The sequence below is a fragment of the Chiloscyllium punctatum genome, chromosome 2 (genome assembly GCF_047496795.1).
Source record: "Chiloscyllium punctatum isolate Juve2018m chromosome 2, sChiPun1.3, whole genome shotgun sequence".
Taxonomy (NCBI): domain Eukaryota; kingdom Metazoa; phylum Chordata; class Chondrichthyes; order Orectolobiformes; family Hemiscylliidae; genus Chiloscyllium; species Chiloscyllium punctatum.
In genome coordinates this window covers 44797647-44822918 of record NC_092740.1, presented here as the reverse complement: position 1 = coordinate 44822918, position 25272 = coordinate 44797647, and the positions used below count along the sequence as shown (strand labels likewise).

The 25272-nt window shown below is 39.9% G+C and overlaps 1 protein-coding gene across 1 annotated transcript in view; it reads left to right on the top strand.

Annotated features, from left to right (window-relative positions):
* arhgef28a (Rho guanine nucleotide exchange factor (GEF) 28a) overlaps window positions 1-25272 on the top strand; it is a 462887-nt gene that overhangs the window by 217933 nt on the left and 219682 nt on the right. The window contains exons 10-14 of the mRNA XM_072548108.1: window positions 10019-10152; window positions 12700-13061; window positions 16556-16763; window positions 19393-19507; window positions 20673-20750. Of these exons, the coding sequence (XP_072404209.1) occupies window positions 10019-10152; window positions 12700-13061; window positions 16556-16763; window positions 19393-19507; window positions 20673-20750 (897 nt within the window). The remainder of the gene's footprint in view (window positions 1-10018; window positions 10153-12699; window positions 13062-16555; window positions 16764-19392; window positions 19508-20672; window positions 20751-25272) is intronic.

Sequence of the window (25272 nt, the reverse complement as noted above, 5' to 3'; positions counted from 1 at the left end):
GGTTTTGGAGGCCATTTGATATCAGGTACATATTCTTACATGATTACTGCAGAACTATTGGGTTTTGTAATTATAACAATTGACTTTTGATTGAATGACCTAACTATTTCATTTATTGGCATGTGACTTTGTGTGGTCTTTGAATGACTGACCCATGCTGATGTATAAATCAACTCTCCATTGGATTGATTCAACTCAGTCCAATTCATAGCTCTACCCTTTAAGGAAGAACATCCATTGTTTTGTTAGAGGTGGGTCGAGGACAGGAGCAAAATAGAAAACTTGGTGAAAATTTATTTCTTGACTTTTTTATGTCTCTTTAGAGCTGGCCACAGAACAGCATTGGTGAAATCATTGAGACAGCATGTCCAATTATCCGTTCTGCTATCAGATGGGTGTAGATTAGGGATTCCATAACTGTGGGTTTTGTTGGCAGTCAAAATTTTGGGAGTTGTGAACTGCGATGGGGCCCCCTTAAATCTTGCAGTTTTTTGAAATAGTAGGCATAGCATAATTGCCTGATCTTGTAGGCCTTAATCCACTCCTAAAAGATCAAATGGCAACATAAGGGTGTTTACTTAAAATCCCAGTGTATTTAACATTTCTATCCCCCCCACTGTTACAGGTCTCTGATGCCACCTACAGCCGCTGGTTTCACAGGCATTTGCTTCCCTTCCCATTCCCCTCAAAACACAACTCCTGCCCCTGCCACACATTTGGAGTGTCAACAAATTTCAAGCACTAAAATGGAGTCACAATGGGGGAAAAATATTGGGAAGCACTAGAATAGAGAGAAAAGTCAAATAAATATTTGACACCGTAATTAATGATAGTTAAGTTGAAATTTCAGAAATAATTAATTTTCTGTAGAGATCGTCAGGTATTTAAAGATTGGTTCTGCCAGATAACCTGGATTCACCAGTACTTACTACTGGTGAAGCATTTCTTAATTAATTTGTTTGTTTGACAAGCTGGTACCTTTGTCTCCCAATTACATCTGGCAGCTGAGAAATCTGTAGTTTAAGATAAACTGGTTTGTAGACATCCCTGCCTCACCCTCTATTCTTTTTAAAAAACTCCTTAGGGTGTACATGATTGTATGAACTAAGCAAGCAGGCCTGTCCCAGTATCTAGTCATGTCTTGTCCCTTGGAGATTTTTGAGAACTGTGTGGGTTGGATGTGCTCTCTGGCATTCTCTTTATTTGCTTGAGACTAAACTGGCTTCTATTTTAATTCTCAATCTAAATAACAATACATTAGGAATTCTCTGTTTGAGATTATTTCAGTTTCAATTAAAAGAAATGTAGGAAATTTTGCAAGAGAGGTTGTGCAAAACCTGCCTAATGTTTTTGATGAAACCTTCCCTCTCAATATGATAATCTCTACATTGTTCCATAAATAAAAATTAATGGACAATCCTGTAGGAATGTGAATGATTTGACAGATCTTGGGTCTGTTCCACATAATGGGCAAATTATAGGGTACACTGTGGCAAAAGAGGTCAATAAACCCTTTAATGGAGACAACTGAAACTGAAAACCTTTATTTAGACCAGAAATCATTAACTTCAACAAAGAGAGAGGACATTCTGTCCCACATAATGAGAGAAAATAATAAAGGGAAAGAGCCATTCTAAGTGTTTTGCTTCAACTGAGGTGGGGGGCGGGGCTCGTGTGGTCAGAACGACAATAGGAAGGATGTGGAAGCTTTGGAAAGGGTTCAGAGGAGATTTATCAGGACGTTGCCTGGTTTGGAGGGTCAGTTTTACGAGGAAAGGCTGAGGGACTTTAGGCTGTTTTTCTTAGAGAAGAAGAAGGTTGAGAGGTGAATTAATTGAGATGTAAAAGATAATCAAAGGGTTAGATAGGTTGGACAGTGAGAGCCTTTTTCGTTGGATGGCAGTGGCTAGCACAAGGGGGACATAACTTTAAATTGAGGAATGTTAGATATAGGACAGATGTCAGAGGTAGTTTCTTTCCTCAGAGTAGTAGAGGTGTGGAATGCACTGCCTGCAACTGTAGTAGACTTGCCAACTTTAAAGGCATTTAAATTGTCGTTGGATAGGCATATGGACAAGAATGGAATAGTGTAGGTTAGATGGGCTTCAGATTGGTTTCACAGTTCGGTGCAACATTGAAGGCTGAAGGGCCTGTACTGCGCTGTAATGTTCTATGTCCTATGATCTAAGAGCTCCCTTAATCCCTAATTATAGGATAGGAACAAAGTCAGTATGAGGAACAGTGTTACAACTCAACAGTATCTCCTTAGTTACAAGCAGAAAATAAGAATATAACAAAATCCTAAAGTATACTCAATTTTTCCTCACAGTTTCATCTGATGGATTTTATGTACTTGTGAATAAAAATATGAATCCAGTGCAGGTCCTTTTCAGCTTTCTATAAGGCAATCTGAAATATTGATTAAATATGTTCCCACAAAGAGTCTAAAGGATGCACCTCCTACCTCCATGTAAGCCAAGATTGATATCTTAAGTGTAAACTTTTCATCAAAACTGAACTGTGCTACACTCTACAATCCAACCTACAGTGACACACCAGAACAAGAACACTGTGTTCATACTTTCCACCCTGTCAGTAGTCATGATGCATTCCTGATGAAGGGCTTTTGCCCAAACATGGATTTTCCTGCTCCTTGGATGCTGTCTGACCTGCTGTACTTTTCCAGCACCACTCTAACCTTGACTCATGATGCACTCATCCTACCCTTGTCACTTGCATCAGCCATCTTTGACTCACCACATAGAACATAGAAACATCCAAATCATGATAAAATAGACCATTCAGCCTCTCAAGCCTGCTTCACAATTCAATAAGATCATGGCTGATCTGAACCAGAGACTAGCTGCCCACCCACCTTCCGAGGACCCCTTCGCCCACCTCCAACACACTGCATCCACCTGGACACCCCGCGCTGGCCTATTACCTGCCCTCGACCTCTTCATTTCCAACTGCCGCCGGGACATTAACCGCCTCAACCTGTCGTCCCCCCTCCCCCACTCCAACCTCTCACCCTCACAACGTGCAGCCCTCCAATCCCTCTGCTCCAATCCCAACCTCACCATTAAGCCAGCGGATAAAGGGGGCGCAGTGGTAGTCTGGCGCACTGACCTCTACACCGCTGAAGCCAAACGCCAACTCGAGGACACCTCTTCCTACTGCTCCCTCGACCATGACCCCACCCCCCATCACCAAACCATCATCTCCCAGACCATACAGAACCTCATCACCTCAGGAGATCTCCCACCCACAGCTTCCAACCTCATAGTCCGGGAACCCCGCACTGCCCGGTTCTACCTCCTTCCCAAGATCCACAAGCCTGACCACCCTGGCTGACCCATTGTCTCAGCATGCTCCTGCCCCACTGAACTCATCTCTACCTACCTTGACACTGTCCTATCCCCCCTAGTCCAGGAACTCCCCACATACGTTCGAGACACCACCCACGCCCTCCACCTCCTCCAAGACTTCTGTTTCCCCGGCCCCCAACACCTTATCTTCACCATGGATATCCAATCCCTCTACACCTCCATCCGCCATGACCAGGGCCTCCAAGCCCTCCGTTTTTTCCTCTCCAGACGTCCCCAACAGTACCCTTCCATTGACACTCTCATTCGTTTGGCCGAACTGGTCCTCACCCTTAACAATTTCTCCTTTGAATCCTCCCACTTCCTCCAGACCAAAGGCATAGCCATGGGCACACGTATGGGCCCCAGCTATGCCTGTCTCTTTGTTGGCTATGTAGAACAGTTGATCTTCCGTAATTACACCGGCACCACTCCCCACCTCTTCCTCCGCTACATTGATGACTGCATTGGCGCCAAATCGTGCTCCCGCGAGAAGGTTGAGCAATTCATCAACTTCACCAACACATTCCACCCTGACCTTAAATTTACCTGGACTATCGCTGACACCTCACACCCCTTCCTGGACCTCTCCATCTCCATTAGTGACGACTGACTTGACACTGACATTTTTTACAAACCCATCGACTCCCATAGCTATTTGGATTACACCTCTTCCCACCATATCTCTTGCAAAAATGCCATCCTGTATTCCCAATTTCTCCGCCTCCGCCATATCTGCTCCCAGGAGGACCAGTTCCACCATAGAACACACGAGATGGCCTCCTTCTTTAGAGACCGCAATTTCCCTTCCCACGTGGTTAAAGATGCCCTCCAACGCATCTCGTCCACATCCCACAACTCCGCCCTCAGACCCCACCCCTCCAAACGTAACAAGGACAGAACGCCCCTGGTGCTCACCTTCCACCCTACCAACCTTCGCATCAACCAAATCATCACCGACATTTCCGCCACCTCCAAAAAGACCCCACCACCAGGGATATATTTCCCTCCCCACCCCTTTCCGCCTTCTGCAAAGACCGTTCCCTCCGTGACTACCTGGTCAGGTCCATACCCCCCTACAACCCACCCTCCCATTCTGGCACTTTCCCCTGCCACCGCAGGAACTGCAAAACCTGTGCCCACACCTCCTCCCTCACCTCTATCCAAGGCCCTAAAGGAGCCTTCCACATCCGTCAAAGTTTCACCTGCACATCCACTAATATCATTTATTGTATCCGTTGCTCACGATGTGGTCTCCTCTACATTGGGGAGACTGGGCGCCTCCTAGCAGAGCGCTTTAGGGAACATCTCCAAGACACCCGTACCAATCAACCAAACCGCCCCATGGCTCAACATTTCAACTCCCCCTCCCACTCTGCCGAGGACATGGAGGTCCTGGGCCTCCTTCACCGCCGCTCCCTCACCACCAGACGCCTGGAGGAAGAATGCCTCATCTTCCACCTCGGAACACTTCAACCCCAGGGCATCAATGTGGACTTCAACAGCTTCCTCATTTCCCCTTCCCCCACCTCATCCTAGTTTCAAACTTCCAGCTCAGTAACTATCTCCTTGACTTGTCCGATCTGCCTATCTTCTTTTCCACCTATCCACTCCACCCTCTCCTCCTTGACCTATCACCTTCATCTCCTCCCCCACTCACCCATTGTACTCTATGCTACTTTCTCCCCACCCCCACCCTCCTCTCGCTTATCTCTCCACGCTTCAGGCTCACTGCCTTTATTCCTGATGAAGGGCTTTTGCCCGAAACGTTGATTTCGCTGCTCGTTGGATGCTGCCTGAACTGCTGTGCTCTTCCAGCACCACTAATCCAGTATTTGGTTTTCAGCATCTGCAGTCATTGTTTTTACCCAGCTGGATGCCAAAGGTATGCTTCTCATACTTAGCTAAAGACTCTCCAAATACTTAGTTCTTTGCTGCATTCTCTGCAATCTCACTTTCAGACCTTGCCAGCAGGCCTTTAACAACCACCTCAGATGGAGGAGCATCCATTGCTCATTCACTATGGACAGCTCTGGTTCTGCCAAAATCACTTTCTCACATGATAGTTGCTCCATAATATCCATTGCTCATGGACCTTTTACAGAGCGCTCTTGACAAAAATTCTGAAATAAAATAGACCATTCACAAAAGATTTATCAACACTTTCAGTAAACCATATAAAACTACTTGTACATTCCCTTACTGCTTATCTTTGGCTGTCCTAGTGTTTCTATATAGGAACATCTAGTTTTTCTTCAGATCGTATAACTCTTTCGCCTTACCCATGTTGGTGCCGTATAGCTGATAGAAGGCTACTGATTTCTACTGTGGGACACTGCAAATGACCTTGAAGGAAGACAAGAAGAAGCACTCGGCTTTAATTTCCTTGTTTCAGACAGCACCCCCTTGGCATGGGAGGTTGCAGGCTCATCTGGGGAGCTGAGAATGCATAAATGTGATGGACTAGCAATTGTTGGAGCATGATTGCTGTCTTCTCAAGAGAGTATAGTAGGTTAATGTACTGTATCATTGCCATTCTCCTTGGTGGCACTCCTAATAATCTACTGGAGAATAGACTATTGTGAGAACCTGAGGGATCTTTGAGCACTGGAATCAGCAGCCATTGTGGCAGGAACCTGAAGCTGCATAATATTAAACTGGGCACCCGTGGCAATAAACAGAAGTTTGTATTGCTTTGAACCTTCTTTATTCATCAGGACTTGGAGGTGCTTGTGTTGGACTGGGGTGGACAAATCACACAACACCAGATAACAGGTGGGGGAAGCTCTGTTCCTTCATCACGTGATACATCAAGACAACCACCTGATAAAGGCGAGGCGCTCCGAAAACTAGTGCTTCCAAATAAACCTGTTGGACTATAATCTGGTGTTGTGTGATTTGTACACCCCAGTCCAACACTGGCATCTTCAAATCATATCCTCACTCTAATTGCTTCGGCCCTACCAGGGGCCTATGTCTGGCAGTTACCCATGATGGTCAACACTATTATCTCCATTGGTGTTCTAAGACATACAAGTATATGTGTTTGCTGTAGCCTAGTGTTATTTGCTACCTTCTCCATGAAAGAGGGAAGTGTGCGATGATATAGCCTGAAATATATTTATGTGGAAGTTGGAGAAAGTGAGGACTGCAGATGCTGGGGATCAGAGTTAAAAAGAGTGGCACTGGAAAAGCATAGCATCCAAGGAGCAGGAGAGTCAATGTTTCAGGTATAAGCCCTTCATCAGGAATGTGGTAGTTGGTTGCAATGCTGCCAGTGTTGTTGGTAAGTGGCTTGCAATCACGCTGTATGTATGGAGGTGAGATAAAGCATCCAAGTTTTAGTGTTAGCAGGATATGCTATTTCAAAATGAGTTTGTTGACCTTGACAACTTTTACAACATTATTAAACTTCCTCTCGCACTGTTTCCACATTTTTAGAGTGATACTCCTGGCATTAACCACCTTCATTTTGTATTCCTAGTGGACAATGCCTGGTAAGATCAAACCTTTTATAAAAAACACCTCGGAGGTAGCAGAAGGGAGGTTGGCTTAACATAGCTAAGCCACAATTGTAATTGAAATCATATGGATTTCTGTTGCTAGTTCTACTCAACAATTTCAGGAAAAAATATTAAAGAAGTAGATAACCTTCTTTTCCAAACTGTAGTCTCTTGTGTCAATTCTGAGCTGTTCAGAACTGTCAGAAAAGAAAATGTAGCTTGCACTAGTGTAGCCACTTTAATCGTTAAATCTGTGATGCTTAAGGAAATTTGTATTAATCCTAACAGATCTCTGTTTAATCTGTTTAGTGTTGATTAATTGTGAGGTTTTGAAAGTTAATCTTATTGACCTGAATCTCATTGGGACAATCCTGAAACAGAACCCAGAAGTGAAGTTATTGCAGTATCATTTGACTTCTAATCATTGTTCAGCAGCACAGAATGATGAATTACAGCATTGACTTATACATATTGTGATATAATTGTTTTGTCAAATGTACAAGTTTTATTGTAACCAATTACCAATGTGGGGGGCCTGCAGAAAGAAAATCAAATAATCTGGAACAGCAGTTTTGGAAGGCTATTTTCCTTTCATGTGCAAGTCTGTTTGATGAGTCTAATTACAATTTGGAGGTCACTAGCATGGTGTGCAAAGAGGCTCCAATTAAACTTTGCGTTTCCATAAGTTATTTCTTGTTGTTCTTTGCAAAATTACAAGTAAATATTTTTTAAAACAATACTGAATGTACTTATATTACAAGGCAGTATAACTCAACACAAAATATGTAGGCACATTATCATAATTCATCTGATCACATTACGGAACCCACACTTGATCAAGCTAAGGTCTCTGCTTCTGTTTTAGACTTTTAAGCTTCTTATTCACAGTGGCATCTTTATATACAAGACTGGTGTGGAATGATATTAGAGTGTTAAATGGGACTGTGAGATAAGGACATTGCTGTGTCTTGTCCTTGCAAGGATGACCTGGAGATAAGAGGGGCTTCAGGTAAACTATTAGTTTCTCTGCTGCGCTGAAAGAGCAAGTCCAGATCTAGGAACCCCTCCATTAAATCATCAGCAGTGGTGGCATCTTCCTTCCCAATTGGTCTGTCATCAAAAAACAGATGTAGACCTAACATCCTGAGGGTGGTTGCTTTTCTGTCTGGCACACTTGTGTTTCGATTCCTGATGAAGAGCTTTTGCCCGAAACATCGATTTCGCTGCTCCTTGGATGCTGCCTGAACTGCTGTGCTCTTCCAGCACCACTAATCCAGAATCCCATTTCACAACATGTAGCCTCTCCAGGCAAAGTAAGTGAAGGGTTCAGAAGATTCATCTGTGGTTCAACAAGTGGAGTATCATCGAGGAAGTGTAGATTGTGGTTGTTTGCTGCTGATGAATAAAGAAGGTTCAAGGCAGTACAAACTTCTCCATTCAGTAAAGCATACTGTTCATTAGAAGTGAGAAACAAAATATTTTAAGCCCTAGTCAATTACAGCTAAGACTGTTTGAACTCGCTCCCTTAACTTTCATTGAACTAGTTCTACATCTTGCAGTTGGACCTTAGAGAAGTAAGGAGATCTTGGAAAAGAACAGAACTCCATTCCCTGTATCTAATTTAAAGTGAGTCCTCTCGCTGTATAACAAAACATCTGAATACCAGAAAACATCTTGAAGTTTTTTTTTTAACTTTGCCCAGAATAACAATTCTTTTTGGCTGTTCACTTGCATTTACCTCCTGGGCAGAATTATATTGTTGTGATTTATTTATGCCATTTCGTTCCACTGCTGAACTGTTCTGCTGTGCCTGCAGACAATTCAGAAATGATTCTTTTTGTTGCAGGTGGTTTCTCACTGCAGTAATGGCTGTGCAGATTTCCTCCGTTGTGGATGCTTCGCAGTGAACAATGAATAAGGAGAATGGTGGTGACTAAGCCTTCATCCTTGTTCTTCCAGTTTCCAGGTGGCCTAGCTGGCTTGCAGTTCACAAATCTGACAGACTCAGCCATGGGTTTTCATGGAAATTCTCTCTTTCCCCGGATATTTTCTGTTTATGTATTTTAACATGCAGGTTACTTGAATAGCCTGAGCAACATGAAAGCCTACCTGATCAGGTGGAGTCTCATTCAGAACACCAACTATTATAAAATCTCCAATAAACTTGTTTTAATGGGTTCTGTAGTCACAGTCATCTCAAATGAATGAAGGAATCCATACTTCCTATTGGTTTTTAATCGTACCTATTAAACTGTGTGTGGTTGGTAACTGTACCTTACATCTGAGCCTAAAATAGGTGTTGCGTGCCTTAATAAAAATGTTGTATTTTGTCATTTGTTGCTGTATTACGAGTTTGGCAAGAATTACATCAGGAATTTTATTGATTGCCGATGAAAGCATGTTAACCTGGTATTTGATTGTTTTTGAACTTTAACCATGCTTGACATCTAACCTTTCTTGCCTTCCCCAGCCTCCTGCTCTTCCCCAGCATCTTCGACAGCACAAAACCCATCATATTTCCAACTCCTCATTTTCAAAGACGAGCCATAGCGGATTCAAAACATTAGCTTGGTTTCTCTATTCAGATGCTGCCAGGTCTGCTGAGTTACTCCAGCACTTTGTTTTGTTTAATTCTCCAGCATCTGCAGTATTTCATTTTTCTTGATATGCTGTTTTATCAAGTTTGTAAAAGGTCTGAAATGGTATCAGGTAAATGTTTAGTGCCACCTCATTCCCTGAGTGGTCAGGTCTGGCTCAGTCTCATGGTCCAAAAGCTCAGAAAGGGACGAATTCATCTTTCTAGGCATACTTATGTCCTACTGTTGAGCAAGTGAAGAACTCATTCATTTGTGTCAGTTTTGTTGCCTTCTGCAGCCAGTCCACAACTGCTGCCATCATGTTGTGAGGTCATATTGAGGCTATATGCGAGAGATGAATATGCCTTCATATGGTGAACAGGAACCTCCTATTAATGATGTACACTATATACAGAATTAAGAGAGACATTTCCAGAACCATTCTGGCTTGGTTCCAGTTCCAAGTGTGTCTGATATCATCAGGCACACTAATGATAAATCCCATTCATTAGCATAATGCAACTTGACCATTTTCTTGGTACTGAATCCATTTGCTTTTTTTTGGTTGTCACAGAGCGCAAACATTCTTCACAAGAAATCGTCAAGAAGTCAAAATCAGGTTCATCTACCTTCCTGGCTGCAGCAAGACTTTCTTCCATGCTGAGCGGCAGAGAAGAAGTTTATGTCAATTCTATGGTTGTAGATCAGGTAAGAGCTGCAAAACTGCTTTGGTCTATTTTCAACCTATTGCTAAGTAATTTAAATAAACTAAACAATCATCCTTTTTTATGTTACTCCTTAACATTTTAATATAATTTCATTTTACTTTTAACTGAAGTCAATGTAGTGAAGTAATTATAAAGTAGCTAAAATAAAACAAGGAACTCATATTATTTATTTGTGGGATGAGGGCATTCCTGGCTAAGCCAGCATTTATTGTCCATCCTTAATTGCCCAGAGGGCAAAGGGCAATAAGAGTCAACCACATTGTTGTGGATCTGGAGTTACATGTAGGCCAGACAAATTAAGGACATTAGTGAACTGGATGGTTTTTTTTAACAAATGACAATAGATGCACGGCCATCATGAGACTCTTAAATCTGGATTTTTATTGAATTAAAATTCCACCATCTGCTGTGGTGGGATTTGAACCTGTGTCCCCAGAATATTACTTGGGTCTCTGGATTAATAGCTATGCTTTAATACCACTAGGCCATCACCTCCCCTAAGCTGCAGATCTGAAACAAAAAATAGAAATTGCTGGAGAAAATCCACAGATCTGCAACATCTGTGGGAAGAAAGCAGGGCTAACTTTTTGAGCCCAATGTTTTTTCATCAGAATTATGAAACAGCTCCCTGATACACCTGGTTCTGCAATTGCAATTCTTGCTGTGAAATACACAGAATTACATGAAGGGGACATAAATTGCCACACAATATACTTGTGAGCAACTTTAGAGCTCCTGGAAGAAAAGGGACAGTATTAGCATGAATATAAAGTTGGTTGACTGATAGAAACTGGAGTTTAATGGTTAATGGATTGTTTTTTGGCTGGATGGCTAAGGTTTGTAGTAGGATTTCCCAGGGTTAGTGCTAGACACTTGTTTTTCCTAATATAAGTCAATGATCTGGCCCTTGGGGCACAAGCACAATTTCAAAGTTTGTGTACAGTACAAAGCATGGAGACATTATAAACTGTGAGGAGGCTAGCATGAAACATCAAAAGGATGTAGGTAGGCTGATAGTATAATGGTAGGTGGAGATCAATTTAGAAAAATGTGAAATAACACATTTTGGTAGCAGCCACCTTCAAAAAACAACACATGAATTATAAAGGAATACAGGGCCAGAGGGTGTATTGAAAGGTATATGATTTTTCAAGCCAGTGGCATAGGGGTGTTGGTTACTTTTGTGAAGATTGAAAAAGCAATAATCTTATAAAGACCCCTGGAACCTTGAACCAATGTGGTATGTATCATAGGGTGAGTGGCTATAAAGCCCCTGCAGTGTTCATAGAAGATTATTCATACAGTCAGGTTGATGACAGACTAAGCATTGAAAGCTTGATTTTAGCTTAGAAAACTCAAAGACTGAAAGCTGTTAGTACAGTTTTGAAGGATATTTCACCAGAATCAGAAGCAAGTATAGTCTTTCTCCTAGAAAGGAGTACAGGATAGTTTCTTTAGCTTATGAAACTTGTGGAAAAGTGTTTGGTTAGAAATTGATGGTGTATTAAGAGATTGAGAAAATCTAAGCTTTCAGATTTATAAATATTAATGTAAGAAGATCTAACTCTTCACAAGATAGAACTGTGGAGAAGCAGTTAAATCAACCTTAAAGATTTGATGTAGACAGATACTTTCTTTGGATATGAATTGCTATAAACTGATGGTATTGGGGAATTGATGAGACTATTTTTGTTGTGTGTTTTTAGAAAACACATATGTTTTTAACACATATGTTTATGTAGCTATTTCACTTAATGATTTGTCTATAATGGTCCTGCCACATGCATTATCTCAAAATGAGAGCCTGTTGTGACATTAACCCATTCTAAAATGCTTTCCGACTGATTGGAATATGGAGGGTCAGAAAATACAAATATATTTCATCACTGGTATGCAGGGAGCAGTAAACACATTTTTTCCTGTAAGGGACAAATCAGTTAAAATTAGGCAGGACTTTAATATGATTAGTAAGGGGAGACTTTCTATGTTTGGGGAGTTAGTAAAGAAAGGACATTAATTGAAAACTATCATTGGAATCGAGGAATGATTTCTTTAGCCAGAAAGTTATTGGAGCATAAATTATTTTGCAATAGGGAGAGACAATTGTGTCTTATACAGAGAAAATGGATAAGTATTTGAAGTGGAGAGAATTTTTTTGCAGTGCTGAGGCAGTGGAATTACTTTTGGATTGCTTTAGTAGATTGCAGGCTCAGTCAGTGGGCTAAATTTTGGTTGTATCCAAAATTGTTTTACATACGCAATACCATCTTGTGAAAGAACTTGGGATGATCCGTGGTGAAGTATGTAATTTAAAACTGTGAACATTTCTTATGGTTTTCTGCCTGAACCAAGTGGCACTTGAAGTCTTTTCAGGAGCTCCTTAAGATTAACAAGGGATGACCATAGAATAATTACATACATTTGAAACAAAACACATTCAGCAACTAAAGTTTTGATTGACTTGCAGTATACCATACCTTCAGCTTTTTTATTTATTGCAGTTAAGTAAATATATTTTTCTTCTTAGGTTAATGAAGGCAGTCTAAATTATAATAGTAGCAATGTTACCACCGCAAGTACCAGTACTACTAACACACTGCATGAGAAGTCATCTGAGGACCAACATTGCCATGCTTATGATGTCCCTCAGTCTATGGAGTCCAATATACCTACGTCATTAGAAAACAATATACTTAGGAAGCATTCAAGTGACTGGCTTGAGGACCGTATAGTCACCACAGTTCTGAAGGAAGATCGGAATGATTTTGCAGAACAAGTTTCTGATTTATCTTCACCTGATCGTATTTTATGCCAATCGTCATTACTATCTGAGCAGCATGATTCTGTCAAGGCAGAAAGTCCTTCCACAAGCATCATCTGTAAACAAAGGTAAACTTGATTGCAACTAGTTCTAAAATTTGATTGGTCCAAAGTAAGTTTCAAAAGTGCAGATAAATGCTGATGGAATGCTGTTGGATTCTGTTGTTATTTGTGTATTTTGGCATATTTGTATCTCAAGGAAAATGGTAATGAGAAGAAATGATAAAAAGAGCAATTATATAACAACGGTATTTGTATACAGAAGAGTTATAAAAACCATTCAGTAACCTTTCACTGTCTTTGCCTCAATGCCACTGACTTCTACTTGTTTGTTCTCTATAAGTATTTCTCTGCCTGTATTATTTTTATACGAATAATTTTAAATAGAACTACTTTCTATCATAAGTTATACAACACTAGGTTATAGTCCAACAGGTTTATTTGGAGGCACTAGTCCTGTTGGACTATAATCTGGTGTTGTGTGATTTTTAACTTTGTCCACCCCATTCCAACACCGGCACCTCCAAATTATTCTGTCATAAGGATTTTTTTAGTTTAATGTCATATGGGGGCACTTGTGTTCAAATGGGTTTTTCTACTCCCACTTGATGGTAAGATGTTCTGAATCACATTTCAGTCATTAAGTAGAATAGGTAGGATAGGGAGTGAAGTAAAACAATAAGAATGTTGAAGCAGACAAAAAGATAAGCAGATTGTGTGTTTGATCAAAGGATAATAAAGTAAATAAAGTAAGCTAAGTCTTTTTAAAATTAATTTGTAAGAAGATGTTATGCCAATTCAAAGGGCACGACAGGATGTGCTGGATCTTAGGGGGGAGTTTTAGCTGCTAATCCCCCACCACTACAGATTTTACAGTTGAGTATTCCACATTTGGGGATGTCACAGGTGTTAGCCCACCTGAAGTGTAATTGGCTTGTCTGGTTCTGGGAGAATCACCTTCATGATCATGGTCACACTTCTGAAAAGTGGATAGATTAATTTTGGGAAACTGCTTGTTAATTTAGTTTCCCATGCACCCGTGGTAATATGAGATCATGACAAATTAAGTTACCAGTGCTCATTAACATATATTTGGTCCACATTTCCTAGTGAACTGTGGGAATTAGGTAGAAACTAGATGCCAGTATCCAGAGATTGAGCCAGTCTCTTTTTACTTGTATGGATTCTGATGACAGAAGAAGGTGTGTGGAGGAGTAATGATGGGGAATGTGTGGGGATTGAGGCTGCTCTTATTGTAGTGAAGGTGGAGAGTGCAAAGAAAGCCCAGGGCAGTGAAGGCCTGGCTCATCCTTTTCGGGCCTTGGAGAGCACACCTGTACCTTGTCGACTCGGAAAGGAAGCTAAGAAATTATTTGGAGATCTTCCTATTTTTACAGCTTCTCCCCTAACTTCACTGACTTCTCGAAGCCTATTTTCTTTTTGAGACCCTCTGCTCTACCGTCGACCCCTTTTACATCTTAATCTACTTGTTTCCTTTGCACACATCTTTTTATTCATTCAGGGGATCTGGATTTTTTACTTTGGCCAGCACGTATTGCTGATCCTTAATTGCCCTTGAGAAGGTGGTGATGAATTGAAATCTTGAACTGTTGCCACCAAGTTCATGTAGGTACACTCACCTACTGTTAAGGAGGGAGTTTCAGGATTTTGAGCCAGCGACACTGAAGGAATGGTGATATTGTTTGCAATTTTGGAGCTAGGTCTCGGTCCTCCACTTTTTTTCACAGATTTGGGCCAGTTTTCAAATGTGTCATGGTTCACAGCATCTGAGAAGTGATCTATAAACTGCATGAGGTAAAGTTGAAGAGATAAATTCCAAATGACATTCTCAGTTCCCTGCCTGCACCCCAATCCCAACCCACACCATGCCATTACAAAGTATTTCCCCATCTACACCACCTGGCTCCCTCACTCTAAGCAATTGCACTTCCATGTCATTTGCCAACTGTATGTTATTTGGCACAATGAAAGTTATGATGTTTAAAAGAGATTTTTAAAATAAGCAATCATTCATTCATTACTTTCCATTTACTACAAGCCAATAGGAGTGTTAATCATCCGTATCCTTTAAAGTATTTAAAGCAGAAACTGCAAGAATGTGAACCACCTTAAACTTGTAAATGAACATCGTGTAGAACTGGAGCTGTCAAACAATGTTTTCACTGTTTTAATACTCCAATGGAAACCCTGGCTCTCAAACTAGAATGCATAATGAGACTAGGCCATGGTAAGTCTTGTTTAATGTTGTGGGCAGACTTCAGGACACATACTGATATATAAAATTATCATTGTGTGTTTATTGAATACATTTTTTTTTAATAAAGTAACCTTTCATTGATCAAAAATAATCAATACATTGAAATTCCTTCAAAGTAATCTCCAGTGATAACATACGTGAATAGTTTGAAAATAAATACTAAATACAATAGAATTACAAGGTGGAAAATAGAAACTGGAAGCTCATCATGATAATGATATGTTGTATGACTGATTTTCAACCTAACTCAAAAGTATAATAATAGCCCTCATGCTTATGTCAGCTGACAAAGTGAAATAGCAAGCACTGATTTTTTTTTTAAAAATCAGTGATTTTTTTCACAATTATTTGACATCTTGACTGTTGATTGGCAGCTTTGATATATCCAAGGAGTTTATGAACTTTTAATACACAATTCCAAAGGCCACCTGATCTCTTTCACAGGGTATCTGACAGTTCACCCAGGCCTCAGTAATTCTAACTCAGATTTCTGCTATGTAGCATATTAGGCAGGAAACTTTCACGTCTTTATGCTGTCGTGTCAGCAGCCAAGCCCGTCTTCTCCAAAAATACGGTTCCACCCTGACAGACAGACTTTACTTTCTTGAGGTCTTAATTACCATTCAGCATCTGTCATCTGCTTGATCATAGGATTTCTTCCAGACTTGCCAGAACTATTTTCAAGGTAATGATTCAGTAGTAGCCAACTTCTGCTATCTGTTTAAGTACAATGCTCTTCCTGGTGTTGCTGCGTCTGTTCATCATAACTCAGTCTGCAATCAGCCTCAAGGCCTGGCCACACAAACAAACAAAGCTTGTTTGATCTGCTGTCTTTGTTGCCACAAGCAAAAAAGTTTCAAAGTAAACAAGACATTCTTTAGCAACGTGTTCCAGTTCATGGCTCCAAACCAAAATTGAAAAATCAATGTTTATTCCAATGTAAAAGAATTTTATTTCCTTAGACTGTCCTCATGTTGGAAAATTATTAAGTAAAATTCACAAACTCAGGCAAAATATTGAATGAAAATGATTAAAAGTTGATTTTGCATTTTTCAACATGTACTACAATGGTTACCATTGCAGAGTTGTGAAGAATGGTAAGTAAAATGGTACTAGCTCATAGTTGCATGGGATAAAAGGGCACAACTATTGTCTAAGCATACATTGATCATAATTGCCAAACACCACCTTGGATTGGTATCAATATTTTAAGTGAATTAGTAAGGAAAAATAATTACTTTGCAATATTTGTTTGTAGATTCCTTTTCACTAATTGTTTTTGCAGGTTCAGCTTTGATGGCATTGATGCAGATAGCGAAGGAGAAGAAGTTTCAGATAGGTCTCAGGGCTCATGCACTCCAAAATCTCCAAACTCTGTTGCATTATTTGCCAGCAGTGGAGATGAACTGGATTCTTTTGAGATTCACCAGGAAACTGAGATAAACATCAAGGAATCGCAATTGAGGCCTTCATCCAACGGTTTATTGCCAAAGGTACTAGAACAGACTTTATTAGTTAGGTAGAAAACGAATGCAATTGTGTAATCTGGGCAACATTGAAAGCAGATGTCCCAAGGGAGTATAATCTCTACTCCAGCTGGCAATGCAACCACATGCTATTGGCAACTTCAGCTAAAGGTTTTGAGGCTAAATAATGCTGATTTATTTCTAGAAGGATGTAACACATGACATCAATCAGGAATTTAAAATTAGCTGGTTGATCAAAACAGGAAGCCCTATTTTACACAGAAATGTCTTATATGCACATATGTTTGACTTTATTATGTTTTGCAAGATGGTAGCACTTTGAAGTTGGAGAGCAGACCAAAATAAAAGCAGTTAACTAACAGATTTTAAACAATGGTTCATGCCATTCCATCTGGCATTAAATTTATTCAACAGTCACAGGAAAGAGCCTTAGAATTATTAATTTTCAAAAAGAAATGTTGGATTTTGGCCCTTTAAAATTGATGATATCATTTAAATTGATAGTATCAGGGATGGCATGGTGGCTCAGTGGTTAGCACTGCTGCCTCAAGCACCAGGGGCCCGGGTTTGATTGCAGCCTTGGGCAATTGTCTGTGTGGAGTTTGCACGTTCCTCCTGTGTCTGCATGGGTTTCTTCCGGGTGCTCCGGTTTCCTCCCACAAACCAGAAATTTGCAGGTTAGGTGAGTTGGCAATGCTAAATTTTCCATAGTGTTCAGGGATGTGTAGGTTAGTTGAATTAAGTTAGGGGCAAATATAGTGTAGGGGAATGAGTCTGGGTGGGATACTCTTCGGAGGGTCGGTGTAGACATGTTGGGTCAAAGGGTCTGTTTCCACACTGTAAGGATTCTAAAACAAAATCCAGTTGTAAAACATTTAACTCTCCTATAATGAATGTTCCAGCAACAAGTGTGGACTAGAAACGGTCTGTGATTGAAGGAGCAGCTTTTTACGCTTTTACACATTGGGCAACATTTTCTCATTGGTCACTCCCATGATTAAATTTGCCTGGCAATTTTGAGGGTTTCTGGGATGAAATTTCACACTGTCTGATATAGTTTGAAAGCTGGTGGTCTATGTGTCAAGACCTTTCACAATCTTGTATGTCTCAAAAGATTCACTTTCATTCTTCTAAAATTCAGAGACAGACACAAATTACTCAACCTCTCATCAACTTTCTCACTCAAGATACCAACCTAATTAACCTTTTCTATACAAACTCCAATACAAGTATTTCATTCCTTAAGTGTTGAAGTTAAACATTTTCACAAAATTCCATGAATTCTCTCATTAAAAGCAAGTACAATTGTTACTCCATGTCTTTATTCCTGTAGTCAAAAGCAATGTAATTAAAGCCAACGTGCTATTTTCTTTTAAATTGCTTGTTCCATCTGCATACTCTGTGTTTTTTGTACAAGTACACCCAAGTTCTCTGTGCTCTCCACTTGGTCAGCTGAATGTGGTCTCAAGACCGAAGAGGTTTGACGTCATCCGAGACAAAGCAGCCCACTTGACTGGTACTCCATACACCACATTAAATATTCACTTGTTCCACCACTGATGCACAATAACTGCAGTGTATACCATCTATAAGTTGCAATGCAGAAAATCATCAAGACTGCTTTGACAGTACTTTACAAGTCAACAACCTCTGCTACCTAGATGGTCAGTAGATGTGTGGGACACTACCACATGCAAATTTCCCTGCAAACCACAAGTCCATCCTGACTTGAAAATATATAATTCCTTCTCAGTCATAGTCATAGAGTCATATAGCAGGGAAAAAGATCCTTCAGTCCAACCAGTCCATGCTACCATGTTCCCAAACTAAACGAGTCCCACCTGCCTGCGCTTGGCCTATATCTCTCCAAACCTTTCCTATTCATGACCTCATTCAAAGGTCTTTTAAATGTTGTAACTCCACCTGCATCCACCACTTTCTCTGGCAGTTCATTTCACACATGAACCACCCTCTATGTAAAAAGAAAGTTGCCCTTTATGTCCTTTTTAAATCATTCTCTTCTCACCTTAAAAATATGCCCCCTCGTTTTAAACTCATACACCTAGGGAAAAGACCCCTTTATCCTCATGATTTTATAGACCTCAATAAGGTCACCCATCAACCTCCAACGTTCCAGTGAAAAAAGTGCCAGTTTTTCCAGTCTACTTTTATATCTCAAACTCTGCGTTACTGGTAACATCCTGGTAAATCTTTTCAAAACTCTCTTCAGTTTAATAATATCTGTCCAACAACAGGGTGACCAGAACTGCACACATTACTCTTGAAGAAGCCCCACCAATGTCCTATAAAACCTCTACATAACCCAGTATTTCCAACAAAACTCATCTCCAAACTCCAAGATCTAGGACTCTTCTCTGCCCTGTGCAACTTTATGAATTTATCGATTTAATAATTTTGCTTGCTTCAAAGAAAATGCACACTTTCTCTTTTTGGAGTATTGGTATTAAGTAATGCTTGAAATAGCTTCTGCCACACTTGTGTACATTGTCAAGAAAATCATCCTTTTCCATTAGTGAAATGAAAGCTAGTTTATTATGTTTACACTTGAAATAAAAATATCTTGTATTGGATCTAGAATTTAATATTTGATATGGTTTTCATTTGTACTTGAAAGGAGTCTGAAGATACTGGAATTCGGCTGAGATCATACTCCCTTTCCTCTCCTAAAGTCTCTCAAAGCAAATCTCGATTCATAAGGGATTTTGGCATGTTTGATTCTACAAATGAAGGTTAGTTTCAACAGAGGAGCAAAATAACTTTTAGTAGTAAAATTTTAATTTTGCTTAAACAAAAGACTAAATATATGTCATTAGTTAAAAATGATATCTACTTTATCATCATATGGAAAGCATCACCATTTTAGTTTCATTATCTTACAATTAACAATTTTTCATAAAATGCATAAATCTACAGTATAAATTTGCTTTCATGTCTGGATTATTACATTATAAAACTGCCTGAATGAGCACTGTCCTTTCTAAATACATTCTTAGTACTGTGACCGATTTTAGCTTACCACTAGGACATGAAATATGCAGATAACTGAGCTGTTACAGTAGTGTGCTACCCCACATTGTTTTCCTGTCAAAGCTGAACTTGGTTTTTCAAGTTCTTTACATTCCTAAATGGACGTTATCTCCCACCCAGTATACAAACTTACCCCGTATAAAGGAGAAGGTTTAAAATGGATATTTATGTCTTGTGGTATCCTCCTGTCAGCTGATTCACATTGCCATTTGTTGTTTGTCAGAATGTTGCAGGATGATATATCGGCAAAGGCCAATGAGAATCTATAAATTATGAATTAGTGAGGCTCTTTTCTTCAGTGCATGCACAAAAATTATTTGAATTCAATATTTATGGGATTTAAAGTAACCAGATTTGTAATACCTTATTACTAGACATAAATAAGCCTCAAAACACATTTCTTATGTGTACTACCCTAAGTTGGATTATTATTGATTTATTTACTAATTATATTGGAGTTGACTCTATCTCCATTCTCAACATGGTGATGAATACAGTGTGCTTGTTTACTTCACAGTATCTGTAACATACACAGTGAGGGCTCCTCATGAGACATCATTGACACATCTAGACTTTTGTAGATAGCCAGAAAGCTATTAACAGACGCAAAAGATTAAGTTGAATGCACTACATTATTTAAAAAACAGGTAAAATATAATAAGAATGATAACGTGATACTGAAATGCAAAAATGTGCATTAATCATCCTAATTTCATTTGTGATCTATAGTTTTCCCTCTTACTTATCCATTATGCTATACATACAGATGATATATTGTAGAACTAGAGATTAGGCGTATCAATGAATGAACACCCAAATAGATGTTGTTCTTTTGGTCATTATGATGAGTCTGTCCCTGCTCTGTAGATGGTGTTTTCAGCAGTGGACGATCCCTTCTTCAAGCACTGTCACTGTCTAAATCAGTTTCTCTGCTACACCATGGTAGTAAGTACCACTCATAATCAGATAATGCTGTCACAATTCTGCATGAAAGTGCATTTGCTACCCTTTTATGTCTCTGTGTCTTGTTGCTAAATGGACAATTTTTAATTCAATGTTGCTTGAATTGGAATCAAATCAATTGAGTACAGTGTGGTGTTAAATTGTCTCTGTATATGTTTTGTAAAACTTGGTGTTTGCTATTACTTGATTAGTTTTATGTAAACTAATGTTAAAATTTAGAAAACGCTTGGAAATAACAAGTGAAAAATCCTCTTCATAACTATGTGGTAGGTAATACAAGTTGCACTGAAAACGAGCACTTCAGTCTACATAATATGTAGAATTTTCCAGTAATATGCTCAGCAGTGTGAATGAAATAAGCCAGGCCATGCATCCCATTTTAAGTCATCTGTCCAACAATTCCTTGTCCTGACTTTTGTCATCCAGTAGATTCTTGAGTAGCTGTCTTCATCTGCAATTAAATGTTTATTTTATTTTCATTAGTTTGCATGTATATCATCCTCTCCTATTACCTTGCTTTATTTCAAACTAGTATTCTGACCAAACGACTTCTTTACCGATAATGTCTTCAATAGGATCAACTTTAGGATCAAGTTTCTCTTATACTCCCTTTTATCCAGTTTTGTGACTGGGGATTCAACCTGTAAATGTTTCTCTATTGCTCTGGAGTTTGAAGGTACCTTCAGTGCCTTGATAACCAAAACTAAAAACAGTCTTACCAGAGCATGACAGATACTGGGGCATGAAAATGGCATGAATGCATGCTCGTAACTTTCAATGTAAGCATTAAAAATATTCCCGTTTCTCTTGCTGAAGTTTAATGATGGGAATGGCAAGTTCATTTTATTGTATTACAACAATTTCTTTCATGAGAAATATTGCATCATTACCTACTGCAGTGGTGCCATCTTGATTCCAGGTTGCTAAAATTATTTTTTATAATGTAATGAAAATTTGCTATTCTGTTGTTGCTGATAGTGACTACTATATTTTAATAGGATCTTTGCAAAGATGCCCTCAAGTAACATGATGGCAAAGATGGCCTGTCAAGTGGTGTTGGTGTGATGTGATCCTGGTTAATATTAGACTTTTGTTAGAGAACTGATCTCAATCATACTTCTAGTAGGTAGCTGCTAAGTAAAAACCAGGGGCCCAGCTTTAACTGCTTTTCTTTGGCTTATATTGTGTTGGGATGAATACGTTTAATATAATGTGATTCACAAAGACTCTCTGACCTTCCTGTTTTCTCACAGTGTCCAAATATTAGTATGTTCTTTCTTTTTGGAGCACACAGGCAGGAAGGAAGTGCAGATGTAGATCAGGTCCAATTATATCAATTATACCATTGGAATTAAATTAACAATTTCAATGTGAGAACTGAGCTGAGAGGTGCTGGCAGCTTCTTCAAGCAAACCTGCTGGGAGTGGGATCATGGATCAAAGGTGGATCAAGAGATAAGTCGTAAAATTTTATTTTAGGTATCTGTGTGAGGTATGAAGAGTCCTGAGCAAGTCCCGGGCCTCTCTTGTACTAGGCTACTCCCTTCATGATCTATGTGAAATCCAGCCACCCTCCTGTTCTTAACGCTCCCAGTAGTGATGAGACCTTCTTTCTAAATCCTTGCCTCACACTCATCCTCCCCTCACAATCTACTGGGGACTGTTCTTGCTGCCAGATGCACAATCCCATGTGCCAGGTAGTGGATCCAGCTGGTTGTAAGACAAGGCTTTGCGCATACTTATTCAATGAAGCCTCTTCGTTCAGATTAGCAAGGCCTCTATTTCCGTGAAGTGCCAGTTTCACATCTTCCTTCCCTTGTTCCCCCTTTCCCCTCCTTGCTCCCATGAAGATGACAGCCTATGGTGGGAATTTTCCTGGCCCTGTGGAAGCAGAGAAACTGGGAGACTTGCAGACATCCCCATTGGGATTGCTGCATGATGTTGCCCTGCCTTCAGGTACATTTCCAATGGGATGTCATGGAACTGGGCAATCAATCTGGGCCACAGTTTCTGATGCCAATGGAACTTTCTAGCCGTTGTATGATTCCTTTTCAGAGGCTGGCAGTGATTTAGGGGGCTGCCTTTTGATAGGAGCTCAGAGTCAGCAGAGTCAGTCTATTTGCAATACCTCACCTGCAAGTCAAACCCATGGCCAAAATCATTCCTACATTGGGAATCCACCCTCCACACTGAGCATCCCAACAGCTCTGGGCCTTTATTTCTAAATAATCCAAGATAGTGTCTATTTTGAGGCACCCAGTGCTTAACGACATTACCTCAACAGCACCCGGCTCTTCCAGTGGAGCTGCTGGCAGACCAGCACTGCGGGCTATCTCACTGGGTCTTCCTCACAATTGTCCCACCCACTGTTCTTAACTGGATAGAAGGCATGGAAAATGGCAATGAGGAGTCTGCTTCACTAGAGGTTCTGTTGCCAGATGTACTGCTAGGAAATATGCATTTGGATCTGAGTTTGGTGCTTAGAACAGAGTCTCCATAACCATAGGAAATTTCCTTGTGTAGTTGCTCATGTGAAATAATGGATATTCATGAGGAATTATGCACTGGGTTTTACACATGTCCTGAAGGACCATGAGTAACATGGATGACCAGGGGCAGGTTGGCTCTCTGTTTGTTTGTTCTCTGCCATTGGCATTGTTTGCTGTGGAAAGCTGAAGATGAGATAAGTCAATTTCTGCAGATGTTGAGAGTTCACTATATTGTGCTATTTCAGTTAAGAATGATTGTCCCTCCTATTGTTATTAATATGGATTTTGATGGGAGTAGTGAGCACATGATTTTGCAATGAATGCGATGAACAAATGGAAAGGAACATAAAACATGAATAGGCCATTAAACCCTTGACCCTGTTCTGCCATTTATGATTATGGCTGATCTTTGGCCTAACTCCACATAACTGCCTTTGACCTATATCCCTTAATATGTTTGCTTAACACAAATTTATTTCCCACTGAAGTTTACTGTTTCATCAGCAGTTCCCCAATGGCAAAGTATCCTGATCACGTGGAACTTCTGAAGCAATGATCACTATGAGCCCACTTCTCATAAAAATGTATATGAAGTGAAGATGGTAACTCAGGTGATCTCAGTTGTGAAATTTTAGCAACTAGTGTTGTCATAAATGCCTTACTTTAGTGACAAGCTGATTGGCAGGCAATGAGTGCTTGGTTGGGACAAATGTTCACTTGATCTGATTTCCAGCATAGAGTCAAGTTCTCAGCTGAATTGATGTTACTTCTCAAATAAAGTGGTTCAATCCTTAGTCATTATCTCCACACACTGAAAATTATGTTGTATTTTGATGTTTTGCAGCTGAAGTAAAATATTTGAAGTCAGCATGAACAGTGACAGCAGCAGAATATAGCAAAGGAGAGTGAACCTGGGATTGAACAACAGCAGCAGGATAAATACCTAAGGAATGGGGTCAGTCAGGCTGAACCTGGGAATGAACAGTGGCAGCAGGATAAATACCAGGATAAATAATAGAGATTTGGTTAAGAGCAGGACAAGATTGGCAGCTTAATATTCTTGGATTTAGATGTTTCTGGCATGATAGACTGGGATATAAAAGAGGTGATGGAATTGCACTGCTGATTAAGAAGAACGTCATTGCTAAACTGAGGGAGGACATTTTAGAGTGAGAACATATGGGTAGAGTTCAAGTTACTAGGAAGAGTGCAGTCACTTTGGGATTGTACTATAGGCATCCCAACAGCCAACTGGTGATAAAGGAGCAGATACTTCAAAAGACTATTGAAAAATGTGAAAACAACAGGCCTGTTGTAATGATTTTAATTTCCTCTGTATTGACTGGGACTCGCTAAGTGCAAGAGGTTTGGTATGGGGGGACATTTGTTAAGTGTGTCCAGGACAATATATAAATAGTCCAACTTGGGAATGGGTCATGCTAGAGCTGGTATTGAGGAATGAGCCTGGCCAAGCGATCAATGTTTGAGTGAGGAGCATTTCTTAGTAGAATTTGGTTGTAAATTTCTTGATTTTCTGAATCCTTCCAAATCTGATCACTTGACTTCCAGCATAATTTCTGTCTATCCCAGATAAGTGTGGTGACATCTGCTTTGAAGACTCACAAGACACAAGTCTCCTTTCGTTATACTAATGCCTGGTGCTATAGATTTTTGTGGTCTCAGTCCAATTTTTATTAGATGTGGCCCACAGTACAACTTTGCACTAATGCTATTAAAATAAAAGGTGTGCTTTTGAGACTATGACACCAGTTTGGAGCTAAATAGAGGGAGGTTTAGCGTGTTGGAGGTCCATGGGAGTGTGAGCTGCTGAGGCTTTTGTGCTAGATCTGGAAAGTATTATAATTTTCTGGAATAAATAAAGTTTATTCTAATACCACGAAGTGCCTTTTTTTTAGAAAAGGCTGCATGCTAGAGTTTGAACATGGGGATACAAATTATATGTTCAATTTCAAATGTCTAAACAAGACTTGTGTTGTCTTGTTAGAAGCTTCTTTT